Raw genomic sequence first — 24,395 nt, 5'->3', positions numbered from 1 at the left:
GAAGGCCCTAACCTGCTTCGTGGTCAGGGGTCTAGGCCACTTCTGGATCGCCTCAACCTTGTTAATTTGGGGCTTAATCACTCCTTGGCCTATCACGTAGCCCAAGTAGCGGGCTTCCGTGAGTCCCAACGCACATTTCTTGGGATTGGCTGTCAATCCGGCTGTTCGAAGCGCGTCCACCACCGCTTGTACCTGTTCCAAGTGGGTCTGCCACTCGGAGCTGTAAATAATGATGTCGTCAAGGTACGCTGATGCATACGCCTGGTGGGGTTCCAGCACCAAGTCCATCAACCTCTGGAACGTGGCTGGAGCGCCGTGTAACCCAAAAGGCAAGACAACATAGTGGAAGAGACCCTCCGGCGTAACAAAAGCGGTTTTCTCCTTGGCGGACTCAGTCAGTGGCACCTGCCAGTACCCCTTGGTCAGGTCGAGCGTGGTAAAATATCGCGCCTGTCCCAGCCTATCAATCAGCTCATCCACCCGGGGCATGGGGTAGAGATCGAACTTGGATATTTCGTTCAATCTCCTAAAGTCATTGCAGAACCTTAAGGAGCCATCAGGTTTTGGTATTAGGACAATGGGACTAGCCCATTCACTCCGGGATTTTTCGATGACCCCCAGGCGTAGCATTGTCTTCACTTCCTCCGATATGGCTTGTCTTCGAGCCTCCGGTACCCGGTATGACTTCAGGCGTACCTTCTGGTGAGGCTCGGTGACAATGTCATGTCGTATCAGACTGGTCCTACCGGGCAGCTCGGAGAAGACATCGGGGTTCTGCTGAACCAGCCGTCTGGCCTCTCGCCTCTGTTGCTTGGTGAGGGCTTCTCCGATCCTTACTTCCGGTTCGTCCTCTCCGGAGGTCGCTGAAGCCGGATGTGAACGACCCGAAGAGGAGGGAGAGGGGGAAAAATCAACCATCAGGCTTTCCCGTTCCTGCCACGGTTTTAACAGGTTGACATGGTATATTTGTTCAGGTTTCCGCCTACCGGGCTGCAATACTTTATAGTTGACCACCCCGACTCTTTCCTTTATCTCGTAGGGGCCTTGCCACTGAGCCAGGAATTTACTCTCCGCCGTGGGGATCAATACCAACACCCGATCCCCGGGTTTAAAGGTCCGCATGGTGGCTTGTCTATTGTAGCGACCGCTTTGCGCGGCCTGAGCCTCCTGTAAATGCTCCTTCACAATGGGCATGACCGCGCTTATGCGGTTCTGCATTCCTAAAATGTGTTCAATCACACTTTTATGGGGGGTGGGCTCTTGCTCCCATGTTTCCTTTGCCAGGTCCAACAATCCCCGGGGATGTCGCCCGTATAACAACTCAAAGGGCGAAAACCCCGTGGATGCCTGTGGCACCTCTCGTATGGCAAACATCAAATAGGGAAGCATCATATCCCAGTCTTTCCCGTCTCTGGAAATCACCCTTTTGAGCATGGTTTTCAGGGTTTTGTTGAATCGTTCCACTAAACCGTCCGTCTGAGGATGATACACCGACGTACGCAACTGCTTGATCTGGAGTAGCCGGCATAGCTCTTTGGTCACTTTAGACATGAATGGGGTTCCCTGATCCGTAAGGATCTCCTTGGGCAACCCCACCCGGCAGAACACAGCAAACAACTCCCGAGCTATCAGCTTTGCTGCAGTATGTCTGAGAGGTATCGCCTCTGGATACCGGGTGGCATAGTCAACGATCACTAGGATGTGTTGGTGCCCTCGAGCAGACTTTACGAGGGGTCCCACCAAATCCATCCCTATCCGTTCAAACGGGACTTCTATAATGGGTAACGGTACCAACGGACTGCGAAAGTGGGCCAGGGGTGCGGTAAGCTGACACTCCGGGCAGGTTTCACAGAACCGTTTTACCTCCCCAAAGACCCCGGGCCAATAGAACCTTTGCAATATTCGCTCCTGCGTTTTCTTGACCCCTAGGTGGCCACTCATCAGGTGTTTGTGAGCTAAGTCGAGGACCCGCCGTCGATACGGCTGGGGCACCACCAACTGCTCTACCCCCACGCCCCGTATTTCATCTACCCGGTAGAGTAAATCCTGTTTAAGAGCGAAATGGGGGTACCTTACCTGGGCACCGGGTAGCTGTGCCACCCCATCAACTACTGTCACCCGACTCCGGGCATGTATTAATGTAGGATCCTGGAGTTGGGCTGTCCCAAACGTATCCGGGGATGCCTCCAAGTCCGGGATGGGTTCGACCGTCTCAGCCTCTCCTGCCAATACCTCTAGGGGCGACCTATCGGGTTCCCGTTCTGACCCTATCATGGGAACCCCTACGGCAGGCGTCCCGGATTCAGGATTGTAGGGCTCAGGTCCCGGACTGACCAATCTCTGAGGGGACTTAGGAGGTCCCTTCCATAATGACCAAAAATACGGCAGATCCCTTCCTAGGATCACGTCATAGGGAAGAGTGTCAATAAGTCCCACCTCATGTTGCACCTGACCGCAAGGTGCTGTGAGGGTGACAGTCCCTGTGGGATAGTCTCGGCGGTCCCCATGTATGCACACCACCCCCACGGTACGTCCTGTGGCCTTTACTTTAGCCCTTAGGGTTGATCGCACAAGTGTCACTAAGCTCCCGGAATCCAACAAGCCTGTAACCGGACACCCATTCACCTGTATTTGGCACAAGTGGGGCTCAGTCTCTGGGGAGCCCAGGTCAGCGGTACACACCACCTGGGCATACATTGAACCCCGCCGGGTGACACCACAGTCCATGGGCTCCGTGGTAAGTGGACACTGGGCTTCCATATGTCCCACCCGCTGGCACCGCCAACATCTAATAGGGAAGGACACTCCCTTGACGAATTGTCGTTTAGGGTACTGGATCCTCCGGACCTCAGGGACGGCGGCCGCGGCTTCCGATGGGACAGTAGCGGACTCCTGCACCGGTGTCGGCGGTGGGTCCTTGGCCCTAGGCTTGGAGGGGCCGGACCGACGGGCGGTACGCAAAGTCTCAGTGTCCCGTATCAAGTCCTGCGTAGCCACATGCCGCTCTACCAGGGACACTAATTGGTCCAGGGTACTCGGGTCGCCCTGTCCTACCCACCGTTGAATGGTGATGGGTAAAGTGCGCACAAAGCGATCCACCACTACCCTTTCCACCATCTGCGCCGGGCTCAGAGTGTCAGGCTGCAACCACTTTTTTACGAGATGCAATAAATCATAGGCCTGGGAGCGTACGGGTTTGGCTTCCTCATAGAACCACTGATTTACTCGCTGAGCCCGTACATAGGTATTCACCCCCAACCGAGCCAGTATTTCGGCTTTCAGGGTCACATAGTCAATGGCGTCCTCGGTACAGAGGTCCAGGTACGCCTTCTGGGGCTCCCCCGTCAGATAGGGCGACAATACCTCAGCCCACTGGGGGGTCGGCAGCTTTTCCCGCTCAGCCACCCGCTCAAACACCGCCAGGAACGCTTCCACATCATCCCCCGGGGTCATCTTTTGCAACGCTTGTCTCACCGCTTTCCGGACGCTGCTGTCATCACCGAATCCCGGGTTTGTTGCTGCCGGTCCAGCACGGATCGCCTTGGCCAGGAGAACCATCTGTTCCTGGTGCCTTTGGTCCTGCGCTTTCAAGGACTGGAGCAGGTGTGCATTGATCTGTTGCTGCTGCTTCAGTATCTCCTCCATGGCGTCGCCGGGTTTGGGCTGTAATATAGCTGCTTGAATCCAGGACATGTGCCACCGGGTAACCAGCAATGGAAGCTACACCTCACCGGGCTGGCATGCCCGCATTCTCCACCATATGTGAGGTAGCGTGGTCGGCTGCGCAGCAGAAGACACGGGATCCAGGCATCAAGGTTCATAACAGCCGGTTTAATAGTCACAAGAGTCCATTACAATACATATGTGCCTCTCCGGCAGAAACTCAGGAAGTTGTATTCACTCCCTCCCACCAGGCACACCCCGCCCTTGGTCCTGTTTCCTTTTAACCCTTCGTTCAGTCTGTAGGGAAACAGCATGAACCCTGGAGTGGAGTTGCTTTCTATCATGAAGTGAGCACAACCGGGGTGAGACATAACGGCCGTCATAGATAACCCCGGTCACCTTCTCACACCCTTTAGAGATATATTCTGACCCAAAAAAGGGAAGTTTCTTTATATCTACTGTTTAGTCTAATTTTAATTTTATATTTTTAAATTTATATATTCCTGGTACGCTTAGTGTTTCTTTTGTAATATTTTAGAATATAATAATAATAATAAAAAAAAATAATCTGTATATATATGCCTGGTCCGCATAATATTTTGAAATACTTGAAATAATAATAACATAAATTATAATAATGATTTACCCCTATTTTTTAGATTTTCCGTGACGGACATATACAGTATCTCTCTTCCCATTATAAATGTTCACTCATATAGGTTGTTTTTCACATCTTTGACAATTATTCACACAAATAATTTTTACTCCTTTCAAATTAATAAAAATAATTATTTTACATATATGCACAATTAGCACTTTATCCAGATTCACACAATTCAATTGCTGTGGCGGCGTTATCTGCTAATAATAGTGATACTATCCGATACATACAATGAGCATTGGTGTTCTGGTCCCCTCAGTAGGAGTTCTGCACATTTTTTTATTTGATACTTTTTCTTCTTTCTTCTTATTTTTACTCACATTTTTATACATTCTTTTATCTTTTATTACATGTATAATGTTTATATAATTTGATCTATTTATAAAAAGTGCTTTGTCATGAAGGAATTGCTGTCTGCCTGACAATTTTTTCAAACTGTCAGTGGGCGTATCTTCCTCATGTATATAAGTCTGTCATCCTTGTATCTATAATGTATTGTTGATTTCTTCATCTTTGTGGTCCTGAAGAAGAGGTCTTGAACCTTGAAATACGTTGACCTATGGAATAAAATGTTTTTTTATTTAAATCAACAATTTTTTACCATCCTTTGGCGACAGTGCGGCATTAACCCTTTTTACTCTCCAACATTAAAGTTTTCTGAATCCTTGCTCCTCTGGCAGTTCTTTATCAAAGTAACAAAAAGGAGACAGTGCACATTGCAATGCTAAAATATGTGGAACAATGAACTTGGGAATATAGACATGCATTACTGCTATGAAAAATATGTAACAATTGAGATACAGCACACAAAATTGGCCAGTGTTATGTGAGCCCCACAGCCAACGGCAGGGTGACCTCTGGTGTAGTTACTTTTCCCCTTCTGATGTTGGTTCCAGTTCACCTCCGTATGTTTTCCCCTGCTGTTTGTTTATGGGTGTCTGTGTGTTGTTTACCCCCCTATCCGTTGTTTGTTGTTGATCGGTATTTTGGAGTTCACCATCCCATCTGTCCCCTTCGGTGGTGGGTGTGGAGGGGACCTTACCATTAGGGCCAGGACAGGAAACAGGGATAGGCTGGAGGTTCAGACGTTGCTACCCTTAAGCATAATTGTGGGATGAGGGTCAGCCTAGGGCTCCCCCTTAGCTTGAGGGAAAGCGGCAAGGTCCCTTCGTCAAGTCTCTCTCCCATCTGGTCACATTCCAGCATGACATTTTTGCTGTTTGTCATGTCAGGAGCTCTTCAAATATGACATATAAAATTTGGTATTGTAAGGAAAGTGCTGTGTCAGCGGTAGGAGGCTAAGCCACTTTGGATATTGGTGACAATAAAAGCTAAATCATATTGTACCCTATTTTTGTATCATTTTCGCCTAGTTGTAAAAATTGTTAAAAAATTAATATTTCTGTTTGTATCATAAAATTTCTTTGTTGTTGAATACATTTGAGGACACAAGAATGCAGGTGAAAACATTCGATCTTGTAGCCCTAAGATATACCAGGGTCAGGTAGGTGGTGTCCATGCAAGTCATCCAGATGTCCATGAAGGAGAGATGTCCCCTTAGCTAAAAAGGTGAAATGACCAGTGCTATAGGAAACTGTATATGGGGCTCCCAGCAAGATGATGGTGTCTGGAAAAAATGAAAATAAACCCAGAAGGGTGCCTATTGCTAACGAGTAAGGGTGCAGGAGCTGTGAAACCAAGCTACTCTGTCTCCAAATGGCAAACATGACAGAAGGCACCTGGATCTTCTATCTGCATGCTGCTGAGGAATGAAAAGTTTCAGGAAAGGAGAAAAAACGTGGCATGGATGTCTACAGAAGTGTAAACAGAGCCTGAAGCCCGGGAAACAAAAACCCAAGAAAATAATCCCCTCAAGTAAACACTGTGAAAACTTCTTGAGGGGAGAAAAATCCCATTCTCCAACCTACCCATCACCTAATTTCCCCACTGCCCCCCAGCTGGATGGGTGAGGTTGGAGTGGTATCATGCCGCCTTATAGGCAGAACAAAATTGGTGATGTAGCGCCCCACAGGGCAGGTGGTTAACCTACTCATTGCCGGGCCATTGAGGATCAGGTCTGGCAGTGTCACGGGCGGCCTTGCCTGATTCCGTTCCCCCTAGGCGTACAATAAATAAAGGAAAAGTTGGGTTATTGGGAAAGTTTTTCATGACGCCACCTGTGGTTTGTGGCCAGGGGTCAGCCGCCACTGCAGGGTTCCTTGCTGGGGCTGGTGGTAGTGCAGCGTTGTCCAGCAGTGTTATCACTCCCCTCAGGAGGATGGTGAGGGTTGTAGTGGTGCAATGGGGTGCAGGGCTGGGACGCCGACAGTAACTGGATGACACAGGTTGGTAGTTTCCTTTTTATCTTTACTGGTCATTTGTTATGGTCCAGGTTTACAGTGGTCCGGTCAGCCCAGAAGCCGCGTGGGTCTCTCCTTGCCTGGCGAGTTGGAGGTCTTCTTTAGTGTGCTCTTGGTGGGAGCCACTGTGGCCTGGAGAAGCACAGCGTCCCCTTTTCTCTCTCTTTACTTGAAGATGACTGTCCCCTGTGACGGGCAGTGCAAACCTGTTATGGGACCCGCTTGTATTACTGCGATCCCGAGCTCTATATTGCTGCTGCGTCTTTGAACTAGGGTGGGCCAGGAAATGTAGAATCTCCTGCCCTCCGGGTTTCACTATTAGGCCGATAGCACCCAGTAGCCGAGGACCCCGGTGTCCTGTTCTAACGCTCGGTTCTGGAAAGCTCACACAGCAGCTTTCAAACAGCGACCGCTTTCTTCCTTGACAACACTGTTCTGTTTTTCTTCCTTTCTGTTCCTCTCTAACCCTTACCCCAGGTCAACATCTCCAGAGAGGCTCCCTTCAAAACAGGTTACGAGCTCCCCCTGCTGGCCTGGAGTAGGAGATGTATGTGATGTACCTGACAAGGAGAGGTGCTTCCAAGCATAGCATTGATCCCGGTGAGGAGAACAACGCCACAGTGACTCCCGTGACCACTGGGGTGCCACAGTGACAGTTAGGCTATGTGCGCACGTAGCGTTCTGTCCCTGCAGAAATTTCTGCAGCGATTTGAACAGCACACGTGCACTTCAAATCGCTGCAGAAAGAGTCCGTAATGAAAAAAAAAAAAGCTGATTCCATGCGCTCTGAGTGCAGCCCCTCCCATAGACAGAGCGGGAGCTGCAGGCAGAGTGCAGGAAAGTGCGCTCTAATACGCCACGTGCGCACCTCTCCTGCATGATCTTCATAGATTATGCTGGGGACGCAGGACGCATGCAGTTACGCTGCGGTGCAGATCGCAGCGTAACTGCGTGCAAATACGCAACATGCGCACATAGCCTTAGGAAAAAAGTCTCAGTTAGTAACACTAACTCGCAACTCGGCAACTCGGCATCCTTGGAGCAGAAGCCACTGGAGGTTGACCAGTCTAGAAAAAAGAGGACATCAGTTAGAAGGAAAGGAGCCTGGGTGGGTAATGCCTCCTAGGATGCTGCATAACAACACCAGAACCTTTGAAAAAAGCCATTGAGAAGCATCAATAAAGTATAAAAGGGTGTTTTAAAGCAGGAGATGGGAAAGGGGGGTAAAAGACAACCCCAAAGGAAATAAAGAGGTGGGAAACCCCCATAGTACAGACCCTAGCAAACCAATAAGTTTTGGAGGAATTATACTGATCTATGTGATATCATCAGACACCATGAGTGTTTGGTGGCCTCACATGGATTGTGAAATCCATAATACCTAGAATAAAAGAGGAAACAAATCATACAGAAGACTCGATACAATTCGTGTATAACTCCTATAGTCACTAGGCTAATACTGATGTGCATAGTGTGCGAGGAGAAGATTCATCCCATAATGTGGAGCCAATAGTATAATACCGGCCCTTAGGCTATGTGCGCACGTTGCGTACAGTTCACTGCAGAAATTTCTGCAGCGATCTGAAGAGCACATGTGCGCTTTAAATCGCTGCAGAAATGTCCGTAGTGAAGCCGATTCCATGCGCTCTGCCTGCAGCTCCTGCCATAGACAGAGCAGGAGCTGCCGGCAAAGCGCACGGAAGAAGTGACATGTCACTTCTTTTTGCGCAGCGCTTCGACAGTAGCCGAAGCGCTGCGCTCTAAAACGCCACTCCATAGACTGTGCAGGGGACGCAGGACGCATGCAGTTACGCTGCGCTACAAAGCGCAGCGTAACTGCATGTATTTACGCAACGTGCGCACATAGCCTATGTGTGTAACACCAGCCCCTAACCAGCAGTCCTGCACACACTGAGGAGCTGATCATGTGACCCTGACTCCTCCCCTCCATGTGACATCATCACAGGTCCTGTAAGCACAGAGCAGCCATATGTCTAGTGTGCGGCTCTGCAGGTGGAGGTGTGTGGAGATTCCCCATTACTGGGCTCAGGCTCCATACACATTAGATGCTGGGGGAGAACAATCGCTCTATAGAAGAGAATCCTCCTGATTGCCCCGTGAAGGATGGATATGGACAGGGACAAGATGGCGGAGAGGATATTACACCTCACCCTAGAGATCCTCTTCCGGCTTACTGGAGAGGTGAGAGATCCTGATGACGTCACATTACACCATTCTTATCTATGGGAATAACAGATGGACAGAACTGGAGAGGTGAGGACTCTGGAAATGTCTGGAGTGAGATTTCTTACTGTGTCTCTCCATAACCAGGATTACACAGTAGTGAAGAAGACCTCTAGTGAGCGCTGTCAGGCCCCTGTGTCTGAGGGATGGGGAAGACCCCTGAGCCCAATCACGGGGCCTCCACCTCACCCCCCGATACATGAGGACATCAATGACCAGAAGATCCTAGAACTCACCTACAAGATGATTGAGCTGCTGACTGGAGAGGTGACACTGCTGGGAATGCTGGGACATTATACAGTAACGCTATGAAGGGATCGGGGGTGACGGTATCATTGTATGTGTCAGGTTCCTATAAGGTGTCAGGACGTCACCGTCTATTTCTCCATGGAGGAGTGGGAGTATTTAGAAGGACACAAAGATCTGTACAAGGACGTCATGATGGAGGTTCCCCAGCCCCTCACATCACCAGGTAATAGACAGGACTAAATACACACGGCCTATAATTATCTGTATGTAAGGAATGAATTCAGTCCCTGTATGTGTCTCCTCCAGGTCTATCCAGTAAGAGGACAACACCAGAGAGATGTCCCCGTCCTCTTCTCCCACAGGACTGTAAACAAGAAGATCCCGATGTTCCTCAGGATCATCAGGTAGATGGAGAGAAGGTGCCATGAAATCTCCCTATGATGTGTAGACGGCTGTGAAGGTCTTGTGCTCAGTCTTGTTTTATCCTCCAGTATTATATGTGTTATACTTGTGTAATGAGAGCGGTGGCGATGGCAGGATTAGAGCTGATCATAGATGGGACTTCTCCATTTGTCTGTGACTTTTGGGATGACATTTATCCCTTTCTCTACACTGAACATGTACACACGTTGTCAAAATTGTTGGTATCCCTCGTTTAATGAAAGAGAAACCCACAATGGTCACACAAATAAATTGAATCTGACAATAGTAATAAATAAAAAAATCTGTAAAAATGAAAGTCAGACATTGCTGCTTTTCTGCTTCCACAGAATTTGTTAAAAAATGTAAACTCATGAAATAGACCTGGACAGAAATGATGGTTCCTTAGCTTAATATTTGGTTGCACAAACTTTGAGGCAATCCGTGAAATCAAATGATTCCTGTGACTGTCAATGAGACTTCGGCACCTCTCGACAGGTATTTTGGCCTCTTCTCAAGAGCAAACTGCTCCTTGTGTCTGGTGTTTGAAGGCTGCATTTTCCAGACGGCATGTTTCATTCTCTTTCCAATAATGCTCAATAGGATTTAGATCAGGGCCCATAGAAGGCTAGTTCAGAATAGTCTGTTTTCCTCTTAGCCATTCTTGGGTGTTTTTAGCTGTGTGTTTTGGGTCATTATCCTGTTGCAGGACCCATGACCTGCGACTGAGACCAAGCTTTCTGACACTGGGCAGCACATTTCTCTCTAGAATCTCTTGATAGTCTTGAGATTTCATTATACCCTACACAGCTTCAAGACACCTTCTTCCAGATGCAGCAAAGCAACCCCAGAACGTAACAGAGCCTCCTCCATGTTTCTTAGTATGAACAGTGTTCTTTTCTTGGTATGCTTCATTTTTTTGCTTCACAGAGCTGATGTGCCTTGTCAAAAAGTTCCATTTTTGTCTCATCTGTCCATAGGACATTTTCCCAGAAGCTTTGTGGCTTGTCAACATGTAGTTTGGCAAATTCCAGTCTGGCTTTTTTTATGATATATTTTCAACAATAGTGTCCTCCTTGGTCGTCTCCAATAAAGTCCACTTTGGCTCAAACAATGACGGATGGTGCAATCTGACACTGATGTTCCATGATCTTGAAGTTCACCTTTAATCTCTTTAGAAGTTTATCTGGGCTCTTTTGCTACCATTCATATTATCCGTCTCTTTGATTTGTCATCACTTTTCCTCCTGTGACCACATCCACGTAGGTTGGCTACAGTCCCATGGATCTTAAATGTCTGAATAATATGTGCAACTGTAGTCGCAGGAACATCAAGCTGCTTGGAGATTTACTTATAATTTTTATCTTTAACATGCTTGTCTATAATTTTCTTTCTAATCTCCTGAGACAACTCTTTCCTTCGCTTCCTCTGGTCCATGTTGTGTGGTACACACCATGTCACCAAACAGCACAGTGAGTATCTGTAGCACTATATACAGGCCCATTGACTGATTATAAGACTGTGGACACCTGTGATGCTAATTAGTGGACATACCTTGATTTAACATGTCCCTTGTGTCACATTATTTTCAGGGGTACCATCATTTCTGTACAGGCCTGTTTTTCATGAGTTTTATTTTTTAAAATTTTTGTGGAAGCAGAAAAGCAGCAATGTCTGACTTTCATTTGTTCATTTGCATAGATTTTTTAGTTATTACTTTTGTTAGATTTAAGTTATTTCTGTGACTATTGTGGATTTTTCTTTCCTTAAACGAGGGGTACCGACAATTTTGACCACGTGTGTACATCAGGGTTTTGTAATGGGGGTATCTGGACAGAGAGAGAGGTCGCCCCTATTCCATGGGTCAGAAGGTTGCAATGCACGGGGCACTAATGCGATCCTCGCATGACACTTGGCTCACGCTGGCAGTACAGCAGAGCAGAGTGTCATGCTAGTATCCCTGCGACTGAGGTCCGACTGTGCGAGCGGACCTCAGCTGCGGGGGGCGGGCCGGCGCTGAGGAGGGGAGGGAGGGATTTCTCTCCCTCTCTCCTTTGTAGCCGGCTATTTCCATTCTCGCCCTGCACTGGCAGTACACCGGTGTACCACGAGTGCAGTGCGATTTTTCTCTCGCCCCATACACTTGAATGGGTGCGAGAGAAAAGAGTCTCGCCTTACAATCGCTGCATGCTGCGATTGTTTTCTCGGTCCGATTAGGGCTGAGAAAATAATCGCTCATGTGCGCTGACACACAGGCTAGAATTGGTCCGAGGGGAATGCGATGTTTTATCGCACTCCACTCGCACCGTTTTTCTCGCCGTGTGTCTTAGGCCTAAATAGTTGCATCTGCTTTGCCTTCCAGTTAGCTGTGCAGACTTTTCTTGCGCTAGCGCTGCTAGGGTTAAGCAGTTCATTTTGCCTTTCTTGGCTTACCATCCTGAGTTGTCTCAGCTGTTCTGATTTTGTACTACCCCTGTTAAAAGTACTCACCACTTTACCTTAGTAGTTGCCAGTGATAACTTGCTTTTCCATGGTCCTGGCATGGAGGTGTGAGCCAAAGAAAGAGAAATTGTTTTGAATTTGATCCTGGAGATTGTTGCCTGGAAGTTTCTTTGGTGTCTTCCTATTATCTCCCTTTTTAAACTTATTTTGCTTACCTTCCCTTTTTGTACTCACCTGTTGTTTGGGAATGCAGTTTCTTTTTACTTTGTCATACTCCCTTTGTGTCATTATCAAAGAGAAGGACTAGTGTTCCTCCTGCCCTGCTCACTAGACACAGTTGTGATTAGGAGAAGACAGGAATGGACACGTAATTGACGCAAGTGGTGAAAGAACCTTTCTTAGGACATCGGGCGCTCAGGGTTGATCAGAGTAAGATTTATCCTTCCTGTTCTTCCCTAGAGGCAGTGGTTTCCACCCCATCCTTTTGCCTTGCACCGTTCAGTCTCTTGGTGGAAATCGACAACTAGGGACTGCCATGGATTGGTACCTGGTGTCTACTGTCAACAAAGTCCAACCTCACCATCAGAAATTCTGATGATTGCGGGATAGGCACTTAATCATACCCCTCTGGGTAAACCTGTTTCAGGGTGCAGTGCGGCTACACCCTTCTCCCTAACCTATTAGCATGTAATTCTTCAAATGGCATGATTCAGATGAAATCTTTTAGGGATCCATTCACTGTAATGAGGCAGCAGAGTTAGTCTGCACTCCTCATAGCAGCATGGCAATCATCTTTATCTAGCAAACGGTTATCTCCAGTTATTGTATTATTACAGCGGATTCTTTATGATGTTACATCGTCATCTTCTCCCCATTCAGGTCCCTACAAAATTGGATCCTCTCAGTGGAGATCTTCTATATAAGAAAATTCTCCTGATTGACCCGTCAAGGATGGATATGGACAGAGACAAGATGGCGGAGAGGATATTACACCTCACCCTAGAGATCCTCTTCCGGCTTACTGGAGAGGTGAGAGATTCTGATGACGTCACATTACATCATTCTTATCTATGGGAATAACAGATGGACAGAACTGGAGAGGTGAGGACTCTGGAAATGTCTGGAGTGAGATTTCTTACTGTGTCTCTCCATAACCAGGATTACACAGTAGTGAAGAAGACCTCTAGTGAGCGCTGTCAGGACCCTGTGTCTGAGGGATGGGGAAGACCCCTGAGCCCAATCACGGGGCCTCCACCTCACCCCCCGATACATGAGGACATCAATGACCAGAAGTTCCTAGAACTCACCTACAAGATGATTGAGCTGCTGACTGGAGAGGTGACACTGCTGGGAATGCTGGGACATTATACAGTAACGCTATGAAGGGATCGGGGGTGACGGTATCATTGTATGTGTCAGGTTCCTATAAGGTGTCAGGACGTCACCGTCTATTTCTCCATGGAGGAGTGGGAGTATTTAGAAGGACACAAAGATCTGTACAAGGACGTCATGATGGAGGTTCCCCAGCCCCTCACATCACCAGGTAATAGACAGGACTAAATACACACAGCCTATAATTATCTGTATGTAAGGAATGAATTCAGTCCCTGTATGTGTCTCCTCCAGGTCTATCCAGTAAGAGGACAACACCAGAGAGATGTCCCCGTCCTCTTCTCCCACAGGACTGTAAACAAGAAGATCCCGATGTTCCTCAGGACCATCAGGTAGATGGAGAGAAGGTGTCATGAAATCTCCCTATGATGTGTAGACGGCTGTGAAGGTCTTTTGCTCAATCTTGGTTTATCCACCAGGATTACAGTGGTACCTCGCTTAATGAGTAACCCACTTAACGAGAATTTCGCTTAACAAGCAAAGCTTTCTGTAAATTTGTAACCCGCTTTACAAGAAAGCTTTGCTGTACGAGCGAAATCCTCACTGCACACACTTCCTGTTCCGTCCATCCACCGCGCTCAGACCAGCACTTGAGGTCCACAAACACACACACACACAGTATTATGCTTGTAACGGGGTGCCAGGGGTGCCTCCGGCCTTGTAGTCGTGGCCCTTGCAATCAGGCTTACCCCTGGTTCCACCGTCACTATGGGGACAGGAGATGACTTGGTGGGGCAGAGTGTGGTGGTGATGCAGATGTTATCCGGCGCACAAACACTCTTCAGGCAGGGTTCGATGCAATGAACAAACATTCTTTTATTCTTCACAAAGTCCCAAACAAAGCAATAAAGGTGATGATACGCTTTCTTAGCTGGGGGAAGCCTGTCCTTGCGTCCCCTCCAGTGGGGATGTGCCTGGCTACTCCACTTCGCCCGGCTCCCACTTCTGGCTACCCACAGCCCGGACCCACACCGGACTGCTTCACACTATGAGGTTCCGCCCGCTCCTTTTCTCACCGGCTTCCCTGATTTCCAGCTCCCACACTCTGCCCCGGCTCTGCTGCTCCGCTCCTGTCCCCGAGACGACTGCTCCCTTGATCTAATCTTTTCCTCACACCCTTGCTCTCTCCTCCCCTTGTCTCTGCCGGCTCCTCCTCCCCACTGTGGTGACAGCCGTCCCACCCGGCCACTAGGGGTACCCTAACACAATACACATACAAATAAAACATTTTTATTAATAACATTTCCGGGTTAACTATGCTCCCTTTTGCAGGGGGTCTGCTCACCCACTGCATACCTCCCCTCTTAAAACCCGAGCCTCCCGGCACGGCTCTTACTTAAAACACACAGAAGCACGTAAAGTCTGCAATACCGTCCACAATAGGCGCAGCACCTACACAGAGGGCTCCAGTGTGCCCAGTTCTCCTCCTCTGGACGGCCACCAGTGTGCGCAGCTCTCCTCCTCTGGACGGCCACCAGTGTGCGCAGCTCTCCTCCTCTGGACGGCCATCAGTGTGCCCAGTTCTCCTCCTCTGGACGGCCACCAGTCCCGCGCAGCTCTCCTCCTCTGGACGGCCACCAGTGTGCGCAGCTCTCCTCCTCTGGACGGCCACCAGTGTGCCCAGTTCTCCTCCTCTGGACGGCCACCAGTCCCGCGCCCGGCGGTTTCTTCAGCGCTCCCGGTCCTTCTTTCAACTAGCGCCCGGAGGCTCAACAGCGCTCCCGGTCTTAGATGGGCGCCCGGAGGCTTGGCAACAGCGCTCCCGGTCTTAGATGGGGCGACTGCCCGTACAAACACACAGAAGGGAGCTCGTCCCGTGAAACTTTAAAAGAACTTCTGCCGGCTAAACGGCGCCGGACTTAAACAACAGATCAGCAGCGGTGACTTACTCTGGGGGCCAGGCCCTCTTCCATTCCTCCGCTTGTGCCTGGATGTATGCCCCCAGGGATTGTCCCGGCTGCTGACGGATCCTCTGGAAGGACGCAGGGGCGTAGGGTGGCTCCACAGGCGCAGCTGCTGCAGCTCCTCTCGGTGGTGAAGGCGTCGCTGCCCCTGACAATCTTGCTGGTAACGGCGGCGGTGTCAATGCTGAGACTGGGTAGAGTGGAGACGGGTCCTCGTTTCCCGCTCCTAAACAGACTCCACCCCCATCCCCACGCATCATCTTGACTCCTCCGCTGAGGTACTTCTTTTTCTTCTTCCGTGCCCTGGAGCTGGTGCCTCCCCTCTTTGGGCGGAGTACTCCATGCTTTCTCTTCGGCACCGGCCAGCCCCAGGCTCTTCTTTCGGCGCCAATTTTCCGCGCCTTTTCTTCCTCACAGATAACGGCCTCCTTGCCGCCATCTTGTACCCGGTCCAACGCTACGGGTACTAGGTTCTCTTCCCACCACGGGACTGGGAATCCTGTATCACGGTCCGGATCCTGTGCTTCAGGCACGACCCGATCTCCAGCCTCCTGGGTTCCTGGCAGGGGAATCGCATCCTGCCGACTACGCCACATGTAACGGGGTGCCAGGGGTGCCTCCGGCCTTGTAGTCGTGGCCCTTGCAATCAGGCTTACCCCTGGTTCCACCGTCACTATGGGGACAGGAGATGACTTGGTGGGGCAGAGTGTGGTGGTGATGCAGATGTTATCCGGCGCACAAACACTCTTCAGGCAGGGTTCGATGCAATGAACAAACATTCTTTTATTCTTCACAAAGTCCCAAACAAAGCAATAAAGGTGATGATACGCTTTCTTAGCTGGGGGAAGCCTGTCCTTGCGTCCCCTCCAGTGGGGATGTGCCTGGCTACTCCACTTCGCCCGGCTCCCACTTCTGGCTACCCACAGCCCGGACCCACACCGGACTGCTTCACACTATGAGGTTCCGCCCGCTCCTTTTCTCACCGGCTTCCCTGATTTCCAGCTCCCACACTCTGCCCCGGCTCTGCTGCTCCGCTCCTGTCCCCGAGACGACTGCTCCCTTGATCTAATCTTTTCCTCACACCCTTGCTCTCTCCTCCCCTTGTCTCTGCCGGCTCCTCCTCCCCACTGTGGTGACAGCCGTCCCACCCGGCCACTAGGGGTACCCTAACACAATACACATACAAATAAAACATTTTTATTAATAACATTTCCGGGTTAACTATGCTCCCTTTTGCAGGGGGTCTGCTCACCCACTGCATGCTCACCTTACCTTCCGTTCCACCGCCGGTCTCGTGGTTCTTGTAGTTCCCAGGTACATCGCGATGTCCTCGCGGCGAACTACAGGACGCAGGAGGCTGGCGATGGAACGGAAGGTAAGGTGAACATATAATATAACATAATATGTGTACCTTTCGTTTCATCGCCGGACTCCTGGGTCCTGTAGTTCGCCGCTCCACTCCAGGCTGTGTATCGGCATCCATAGCAACGAGGCAGGAACTTCCTGTCACCACTACTGAAAGGCAGCGCGCTGGCCAATCAGAGGCAAGCGGCTCTGCCTTTGACGTCAGCGCTCTGGCCAGGAAGTTCCTCTCTCGTCGTTATGGTAACGCGATACACATCCCGGCCCCATACCAGAGAACAGCAAGTCCCAGGAGACCGGCGATGGAACGGAAGGTAAGGTGAGCATATAATATATGCGTGCGTGCATGTGTGTTTGTGTGTGTTTGTACGTGTTTGTACGTGTTTGTGTGTGTTTGTGCATGTGTGGAATGACAGAATAGGGGACCCAGATGGGACATTTAACACGCTGTGGAACGAATCGTTAGGCAAAGCAAGATTTCCCATAGGAAATCATTGCAATGCAAACGAGTAACTTGGTTAACAAGCACTGTCCCAGAACGGATTGTTCTCGTTAAGCAAGGTTCCACTGTATATGTGTTATACTTGTGTAATGAGAGCGGTGGAGATGGCAGGATTAGAGCTGATCATAGATGGGACTTCTCCATCTGTCTGTGACTTTTACAATATTTGTTTCAGGGGGAAGATCTGCCCCATATTAATACTACAGAGACATATGTGAGGGGTGATGAGCGGAGTAAAGAGGAGATTCCTACAGATAACCGCCCAGGTGAGTAGTGACCACTAAATGCAGAGAAGTCACAGATTCTTCTCATTCAGCAGCTGCTACAATGTGGGACTATAAAGAAGGAACAAAAGTTAATATCCTAAAAATAAGGTTTAAGAGGTTTCCCGTACATCCTAGACACGGGGAATGTGCAGATTATAGTGGAATTAATATATTTTCTTATTTAGATATGGAATGAACATGAAAACAGTACAATCTATTGCACAATTAACATATAAATAAATGTACATACAGTGGATCTAAAAAGTCTACACACCCCTGATAAAATACCAGGTTTTGTCATGTATCAATAATCCTACCAAGAAGAAGAATTTCAGAACTTTTTCCATCTTTAATGTTGCCCATAATCTATACAATTCAACTGAGAAATAATCTGAAATATTTTTGAGTGGAAAAAGAACTAAAATCATGTGGTTTCATAAGTATTTACACCCTTTCTTTTTAATATGCTATACATCAATCTACTTGGCTCTATAATCTGGCATCGGCAATTTGGACTGTATTTTTCTGGTGATGGGTTCCCTTTAACTCCTTTACGACACGGTGCATCTTACTTAACAGTACAGTCCCGCAAATGGACATAATGGTACATTCTGGCGGATATGTGGGCACAGAAGCTGTGCCAGCTTGATCGCCGTCGGTAGCTCGGCTTTAAAAGATAACTGAGCTCCTGCTGTAACAGCCAGTTCTGGTGCCCGCACCCCCACAGCTTTTTATCCCTCTAAATACCGTAATCCAGAGCGAACGCAACATTTAGAAGGTTTGGAGAGAGGGAGCGCCTTCTCCTACCCGATCAGCACCCTCACGATGTCTCACTGAGGCCCGATGATTGAAATGACAGCAGGACGTCAAACAATTACCTCCTAATCTGTCAGCTACAGTGTCCTGTTAGACCATGCCAGGAGCATGATCTAACAGGCAATCTGCCAGTGTCGCACTGACATGTGTACTGTATTGCAATGTACAGTATGTGCACTGCAGTATACAGTGTGTCCACCCATATCCTGTCCACTGCCATTAACTGGAGAATGGCGGCAGCTATAGGCATAGAAGTGGTGTCTAGGTATAGTAAAGTAGCCATGCACTACGCAATGAAACCACTTATAGCGCCACCTGGTGGAAAACAACGGAGTTAGCATTGTTATCTCAAAAACGGAACGAGATAGAGAAAAAAGTGAATTGTAAAGTTGTAGGGCATCATCAATTCAATACGAATTGACACCTTGCATACAGAAATGCTATGATTAGAACGTGTAAAACTCAAGGCTGCGGACGTGAAGCAATACTGTGACACTTCTGGACTAGTAAGGGCGTCACAGGGTACTGAACGCTCTTTATTCTTAGTGCAGGACTCAACCCCTCTTGGTTCTGGGTTCCCAACTTGCAGTACTGCCTCCATCAGCATCCAAAAATCCCAATCACACCTCGCACCACACCCTGTCAGACACACCAGTGGGCTGCTAAGCTGGATTAGGGCCGCCCACCTAGGGGTCAGGCATGGAGGTGGGAGGTGATAATTCAGTTCAGAGTAGCCCTCGAGCAGTGAGGAGCTAGGGGGAGCGTGTGGCTCCCGTGGAGGAGAAGATTGAGTTGCAGATGGTGGTCTGGACCCGGAGGAGTCAGAGACCCGGGGTATTGGGACTGGGTCCCTGACTTAGTCTCGGGGGACAGTCAGCAGCAAGTACAATAGCTGGTCTGGGACCGAAGGCACGTCGGGGTACTTGACCCTAGGTCGGGGAGAGGCTTCAAGCAACCCAGCAATTAACCTGCGGAGGATAGGGCCTTTATGGACTGTCCCTACAAAGCTCAGAGATCGGGGGCACTAGCACAACGAAGGGGATAGGGCTTTCCAACCAAAGCAGCCCACTAAAATCCCAAGCGTGAGCTCCTGAGAGCACAGCTCCTTCACACAAAAAGTGGGGAGCGGGGGCCCGGACAGCTTCAAGCTTACGGGTCACTTGGACACTTCTAAAATTTGTGCTCGGAGGCAGGCTCCGGACCACCAGGCAGTGCTGCAGGGGACGGATACCCGGACGAGCTCCGCCAAGAGGACAGCGGCACCCAGAGACTTGGTTTACCACGTTGTCAGCATCTGCTTTCCTTCTGAGTGAGTACCTGATCAACCCCCCCTGCTTCCAGCGAGCCTGCGCTCCCCTGCAACCCCATCATCCAGAGTACTGGGGCCTTCCCTATCTATGGAGGGTAACGTCATCTGGCTGCCCCCATTCCATCACCCCGAGTACTCCCATCGGCAGCGGCGGTACTCCCCATTACCGCACACCATGGGTGGCGTCACAAACTATCTAATCCCCTGTAAATAACCCCCCATCACATTTTAGATTGACCCTGAGTTCCCGGGTCTGGAGACCCTCGAGCCACGAGTAGCGACACCCGGATCCGAGCGGTTCAACTGCTGCTGGGGCTATACACCTCCTCATGGAGACATTCCTACAAGTCATTGGGTATGGTGGCTGCATGGAGTGGCCTCCACGCTCACCTCACCTGACCCCATTGGACTTCTTTCTGTGAGGTCACATCAAATAGCAGGTGTATGCGACCCCTCCACCAGCATTGCAGGACCTACAACGACGTATCACAGATGCTTGTGTAAACGTGTCACCTACCATATTGCACAACGTGCAGCAAGATGCAATATACTGTCCAGAGTCCAGATGTGCATTGCAGCTGACGGTGGCCACTTTGAGCATCAAAGTTAAATGAGCGCCATATGCGTGACCAGCATTCAATGTTTTGGGGGGTCATGGGTTTCATATCATAGCATTTCTGTATACAAGGTGTCGATTCATATTGAATTGATAATACCCTACAATTTTTTAATTCACTTTTTTTCTCTATCTCGTTCCGTTTTCGAGATAAAAATGCTAACTCCGTTGTTTTCCACCAGGTGGTGCTATAGGTGGTTTCATTGTGTAGCGCATGGCTACTTTACTATACCTAGACACCACTTCCATGCCTATAGCTGCCGCCGTTCTCAAGTTAATGGCGGTGGACAGGATATGGGTGGACACACTGTATTATAAGGGAAAGAAGGTTATCCAGCTCAGCTGTGGCAAGGTCCGACATTCTAGGATAACACTCTGGTAGTGCAGGGATCCAATAGAAGAAAAAAAAATCCAGCTTTCGGAATAATATAAGATCTTGCGCAAGCTTTATTTTAAAGGACGTAAAAAATACTTGTCATTACAAGGGACAAAATAGGGAGCCCATGTGCGGCTACGCGTTTCGAACGCTACCTGCGTTCTTTGTCAAGCTTGATTGTATTAAGACTCAGCTCACATTTATCCTGCGCTCTACGCAGAGCGCTTTGCACCAGGGTTTCTGGGTAAATCTCTGAAGTACACAATTCAGATGGAGCCCTGAACAGTAGATGGTAGTGAGGCAGATGGAGACACTGTAGATGCCATCTAGCCTATGATCTGGTGGTGTTTGTCTTTTTAAGCAGACATAAAAGTACAGTTGGCCACAGTTTTGTAGACCTCTGAAAATTCAGACACGACGGAACAGAAGCCAGACAGAGTCTAACGTATCTCTGAATGCCTCCCTTCGGAGGTTTCATCTGAATTGCGTCATTCCGAGACTTAGATGGAAACCCTGATGCTTAACACAGAATGCAGGATAAATGTGATCCAAAATGTCATGTAGAATGTTCAACTTATCCTTATCCTCACAAAAAACACATGTCCCCACTTATGCAGTCATCTGTTAAGGGAAATATAGGGGGTTTCCATGTTAATGGTAATGCAAAGGCTCAGGAAAAAAAGAAATGGCTCCATGCCCCTCAAAAGAAATCCTGGGAATTCTGTACTCCCAAATCCAAGTGCCCCTCTCCCTTTTGAGCCCCACAGTGTGCCTAAACCACATTTTTTGTCCACATGTTTGTCAGTACTGTAGCTATGAGTGCCCTCTTAATTCATAAGATGCATATCTCCAGAAGCACAAGCTTGGCACAATGTACAGGCTCTACAATGTATTGAACACTACAATGTACAGGCACGACAATGGCAAATTTGCAATTTTCACTCAGCAACATCCCTTGCTGCTTGTTTCTGGAACACACCCATGCAGTCAAAATGATCACTACATATGTATATAAATTCCAACAGGGGTGTAATCTCCAAAATGGGATCACTTGACGGGGCATCCTGTTTTTCCAGCACTTAAGACCTCTGTATATGGAGTCAGCAAACTCTTCTAGGAAAATGTGTGCTCAAACAGTCAGCTTTTCTTCTCTCCTAAGCCCCCATTCAGGACAAATTGTGTGGCACATTTTGGGGCCATTTTTCTGTATGAAAATGTGAATCTGGAGCTAAAATTACATTTTTATAGTAAAATTTTTTTTTTTTTTCTTCACGCTTAATAGTATAAAATTCTGTGACACACCTGTGGTGTCAATATGATCACTGCACCCTTAGGTAAACTCATTGAAGGGTTTAGATTGTAAATTGGGATAACTTATGGGAGGGTTCTGCTGTTCTGTCTCCTCACTGACTCTGACAATGAGACATTTCACATGCAAACCATTTCACCAAAATGTGCACTATGATCTGGCACTCCTTTCTTTCTGAGTAGCGATGGGCGGACCTGGACTGTAAAAGTCCGGATCTGTGCAGTTTCAAACGTACCCAAGTGCCGGAGCCGGGCCGGGACTTCCACCTAATGATCCATATCTCAAGAAATAAAAAAAAAAAAAAAAAGAAAATAATAATAATAAAGCGTTTCATACTTACCGGGTCTCTGGCGCGGTTATAACTGCTTCGAGGCCTCTCATTCTTCTTCTGGGTCTATTCATTTTTGCTCATCCATATGCACTGCTTTCCCTGCCCACCAGCTGTCCTGGCGTCTTTGAGTGGTTGGAATCAGATGCGCCCCCAGCCTGTATGATAGCATCTGACTGCAACCAATCACAGGCGCTGTCTGCGGGTCAATATTGTGGTGTAAAAACACATTGGCGTAGGGTCCCCCCATATTATGATATGTAGCACAGATAAAGCATACGGCTACAGGCTGCAACCCCCAGCCATGCGCTTATCTTGACTGCATGTCCCAAAAAGAGGAACCGCATGCTTTTTTTAAAAAAAATGTTTTAATAATTTTAAAAACCGGCATGCGGTCCCCCCTGCCCCCACCCCAATTGTGATACCCAGTCATAATACAGCCCAATAGCTGGGGGCTGGAATTCTCAGGCTGGAGAGACCATGCTTATTGTGCCCCCAGCCTAAAAATGGCAGCATGCAGCTGCTCAGGATTATCGCATCCATTAGATGTTAAAAACCCGGAAATTTACCCAGCTCATCCCGATTGCCTTGGTGCAATACCAGATCACAGCTGCCACTAAATTCTGGATTAATAGTGGGAGGCGTCTATGAGACCACCCATTACTAGTCTGTAAGTGAAAAGAAATAAACACAAAGAACTAAAAAATCCTTAATTTAAAATACAATACAAAAACACCCTCTTTCACCCCTTTAATAACCCCCAAAACACCCAGGTCCGATGTAATCCACACGAGGTCCCATGACGATTCCGGCTCTACTATATCTTAAGTGATGGGTTCAGCCATAGAACATGACTACTCACTGTAACTTCAGGCAGAGGATGAGCCACAATGATGAGCGGTGACATCTCTCTGGTTATTTGCGGTCACAGCTGGAGGTTCCCACGGTCCTCCACCTGTGATCGCAGGTAACCTGACCTCAGTAAACTTAGTGACCTCACCTCAGGTGCGGTCATTGAGTTCACACACCTGCATCTTCTGGCAGAAAACCATATTTTTTTTTGTGCCAAGAGATGCAGATTTGGTGGTGAAATTTCTACACCATATTCCTGCACCCAATCTACACCTCCTGCTGAACAAAAACGCATCACTACTGCATGCCATATGATGCGTTAGTGATGCGTTTTTTTTTTGTTTGTTTTTGCCAGGAGATGTAGGAAGGGTGCAGGAATATAGTGTAAAAATTTCAGCATCAAATCTGCATCTCTTGGCAAAAAAACCCAAACTGTTTTCTGTTAGGAAATGCAGGTCTGTAAACTGAGTTGATTGAGGTCACCTGAGGTCAGATTATCTGCTGTAACAGTTGGAGGTCCTATATGGGGACTGGCGTCTGGCCATATTTCCAGACCATAACCATGGTTTTTTTTTAAATCTTGTTAGATCCACTGATCCCGGTTATCTGCGAGTCTGCCCATCACTACTCAGAAGAAAGTGGACCCCACAATTTGTTGTGCAATTCCTAATATTACTTGAGTAAGCTGAATAAAGTTTGTAGAATGACTGCGCTGCAGTCAATCAGTAAGCTTTTTGGAATGGGGAAGATGCCTGTTCGCTGCTGTGAACAAAAATAAATAAAAACAAAATTAAAAACATAACGTGCGGTGAGGGTTCCCCTTATTTTTGATTAGCAAGAAAAGTAAACGGCTGCGGGCTGCAGTTCTCAGCTGTCTGCTTTAACTTGGCTGGCTATTAAAAATAAAGGGAACCCCCCCACACACAGTGGGGTTTTTTTTTTTTCATTAAATAATTTTAAAAAAATGACATGCGGTCCCTCCTATTTTTGATAACCAGCCAAGTTAAAACAGACAGCTGGGGTTGGTATTATTTATTGGCCCTCCCCAGCCTAAAAATAGCAGTCCACAGCCACCCCAAAAGTGGTACATCCATTAGATGCTTTGCCCGGCTTCCCAATTGCCCTGTTGTGGTGGCAATCCGGGTAATACTTTTGAGCTTAATGTCAGCTGGCGTAAAGCCCAGGGGTTAGTAATATTACTCTCAGATGCCCCATTACTAACTCTCTAAGTGTACAGTTAAAAAATACATTAGAAGAGGAAGGATAAATCCAGCAAGCTCAACGGTTGTTAATGTATAAAAAATGTTTTCTTCGGCGCTCTATT

General features: G+C 48.3%; 1 protein-coding gene across 1 annotated transcript in view; it reads left to right on the top strand.

The window, feature by feature from the left end:
- Positions 1–24,395, top strand: part of LOC142313023 (uncharacterized) — a 203,665-nt gene that overhangs the window by 160,618 nt on the left and 18,652 nt on the right. The window contains exons 15-16 of the mRNA XM_075352010.1: positions 13,692–13,763; positions 17,375–17,465. Coding sequence (XP_075208125.1) covers positions 13,692–13,763; positions 17,375–17,465 — 163 coding nt within the window. The remainder of the gene's footprint in view (positions 1–13,691; positions 13,764–17,374; positions 17,466–24,395) is intronic.

Source organism: Anomaloglossus baeobatrachus, chromosome 5 (genome assembly GCF_048569485.1).
Source record: "Anomaloglossus baeobatrachus isolate aAnoBae1 chromosome 5, aAnoBae1.hap1, whole genome shotgun sequence".
Classification (NCBI taxonomy): domain Eukaryota; kingdom Metazoa; phylum Chordata; class Amphibia; order Anura; family Aromobatidae; genus Anomaloglossus; species Anomaloglossus baeobatrachus.
This window is presented reverse-complemented; position numbering and strand designations above follow the sequence as displayed.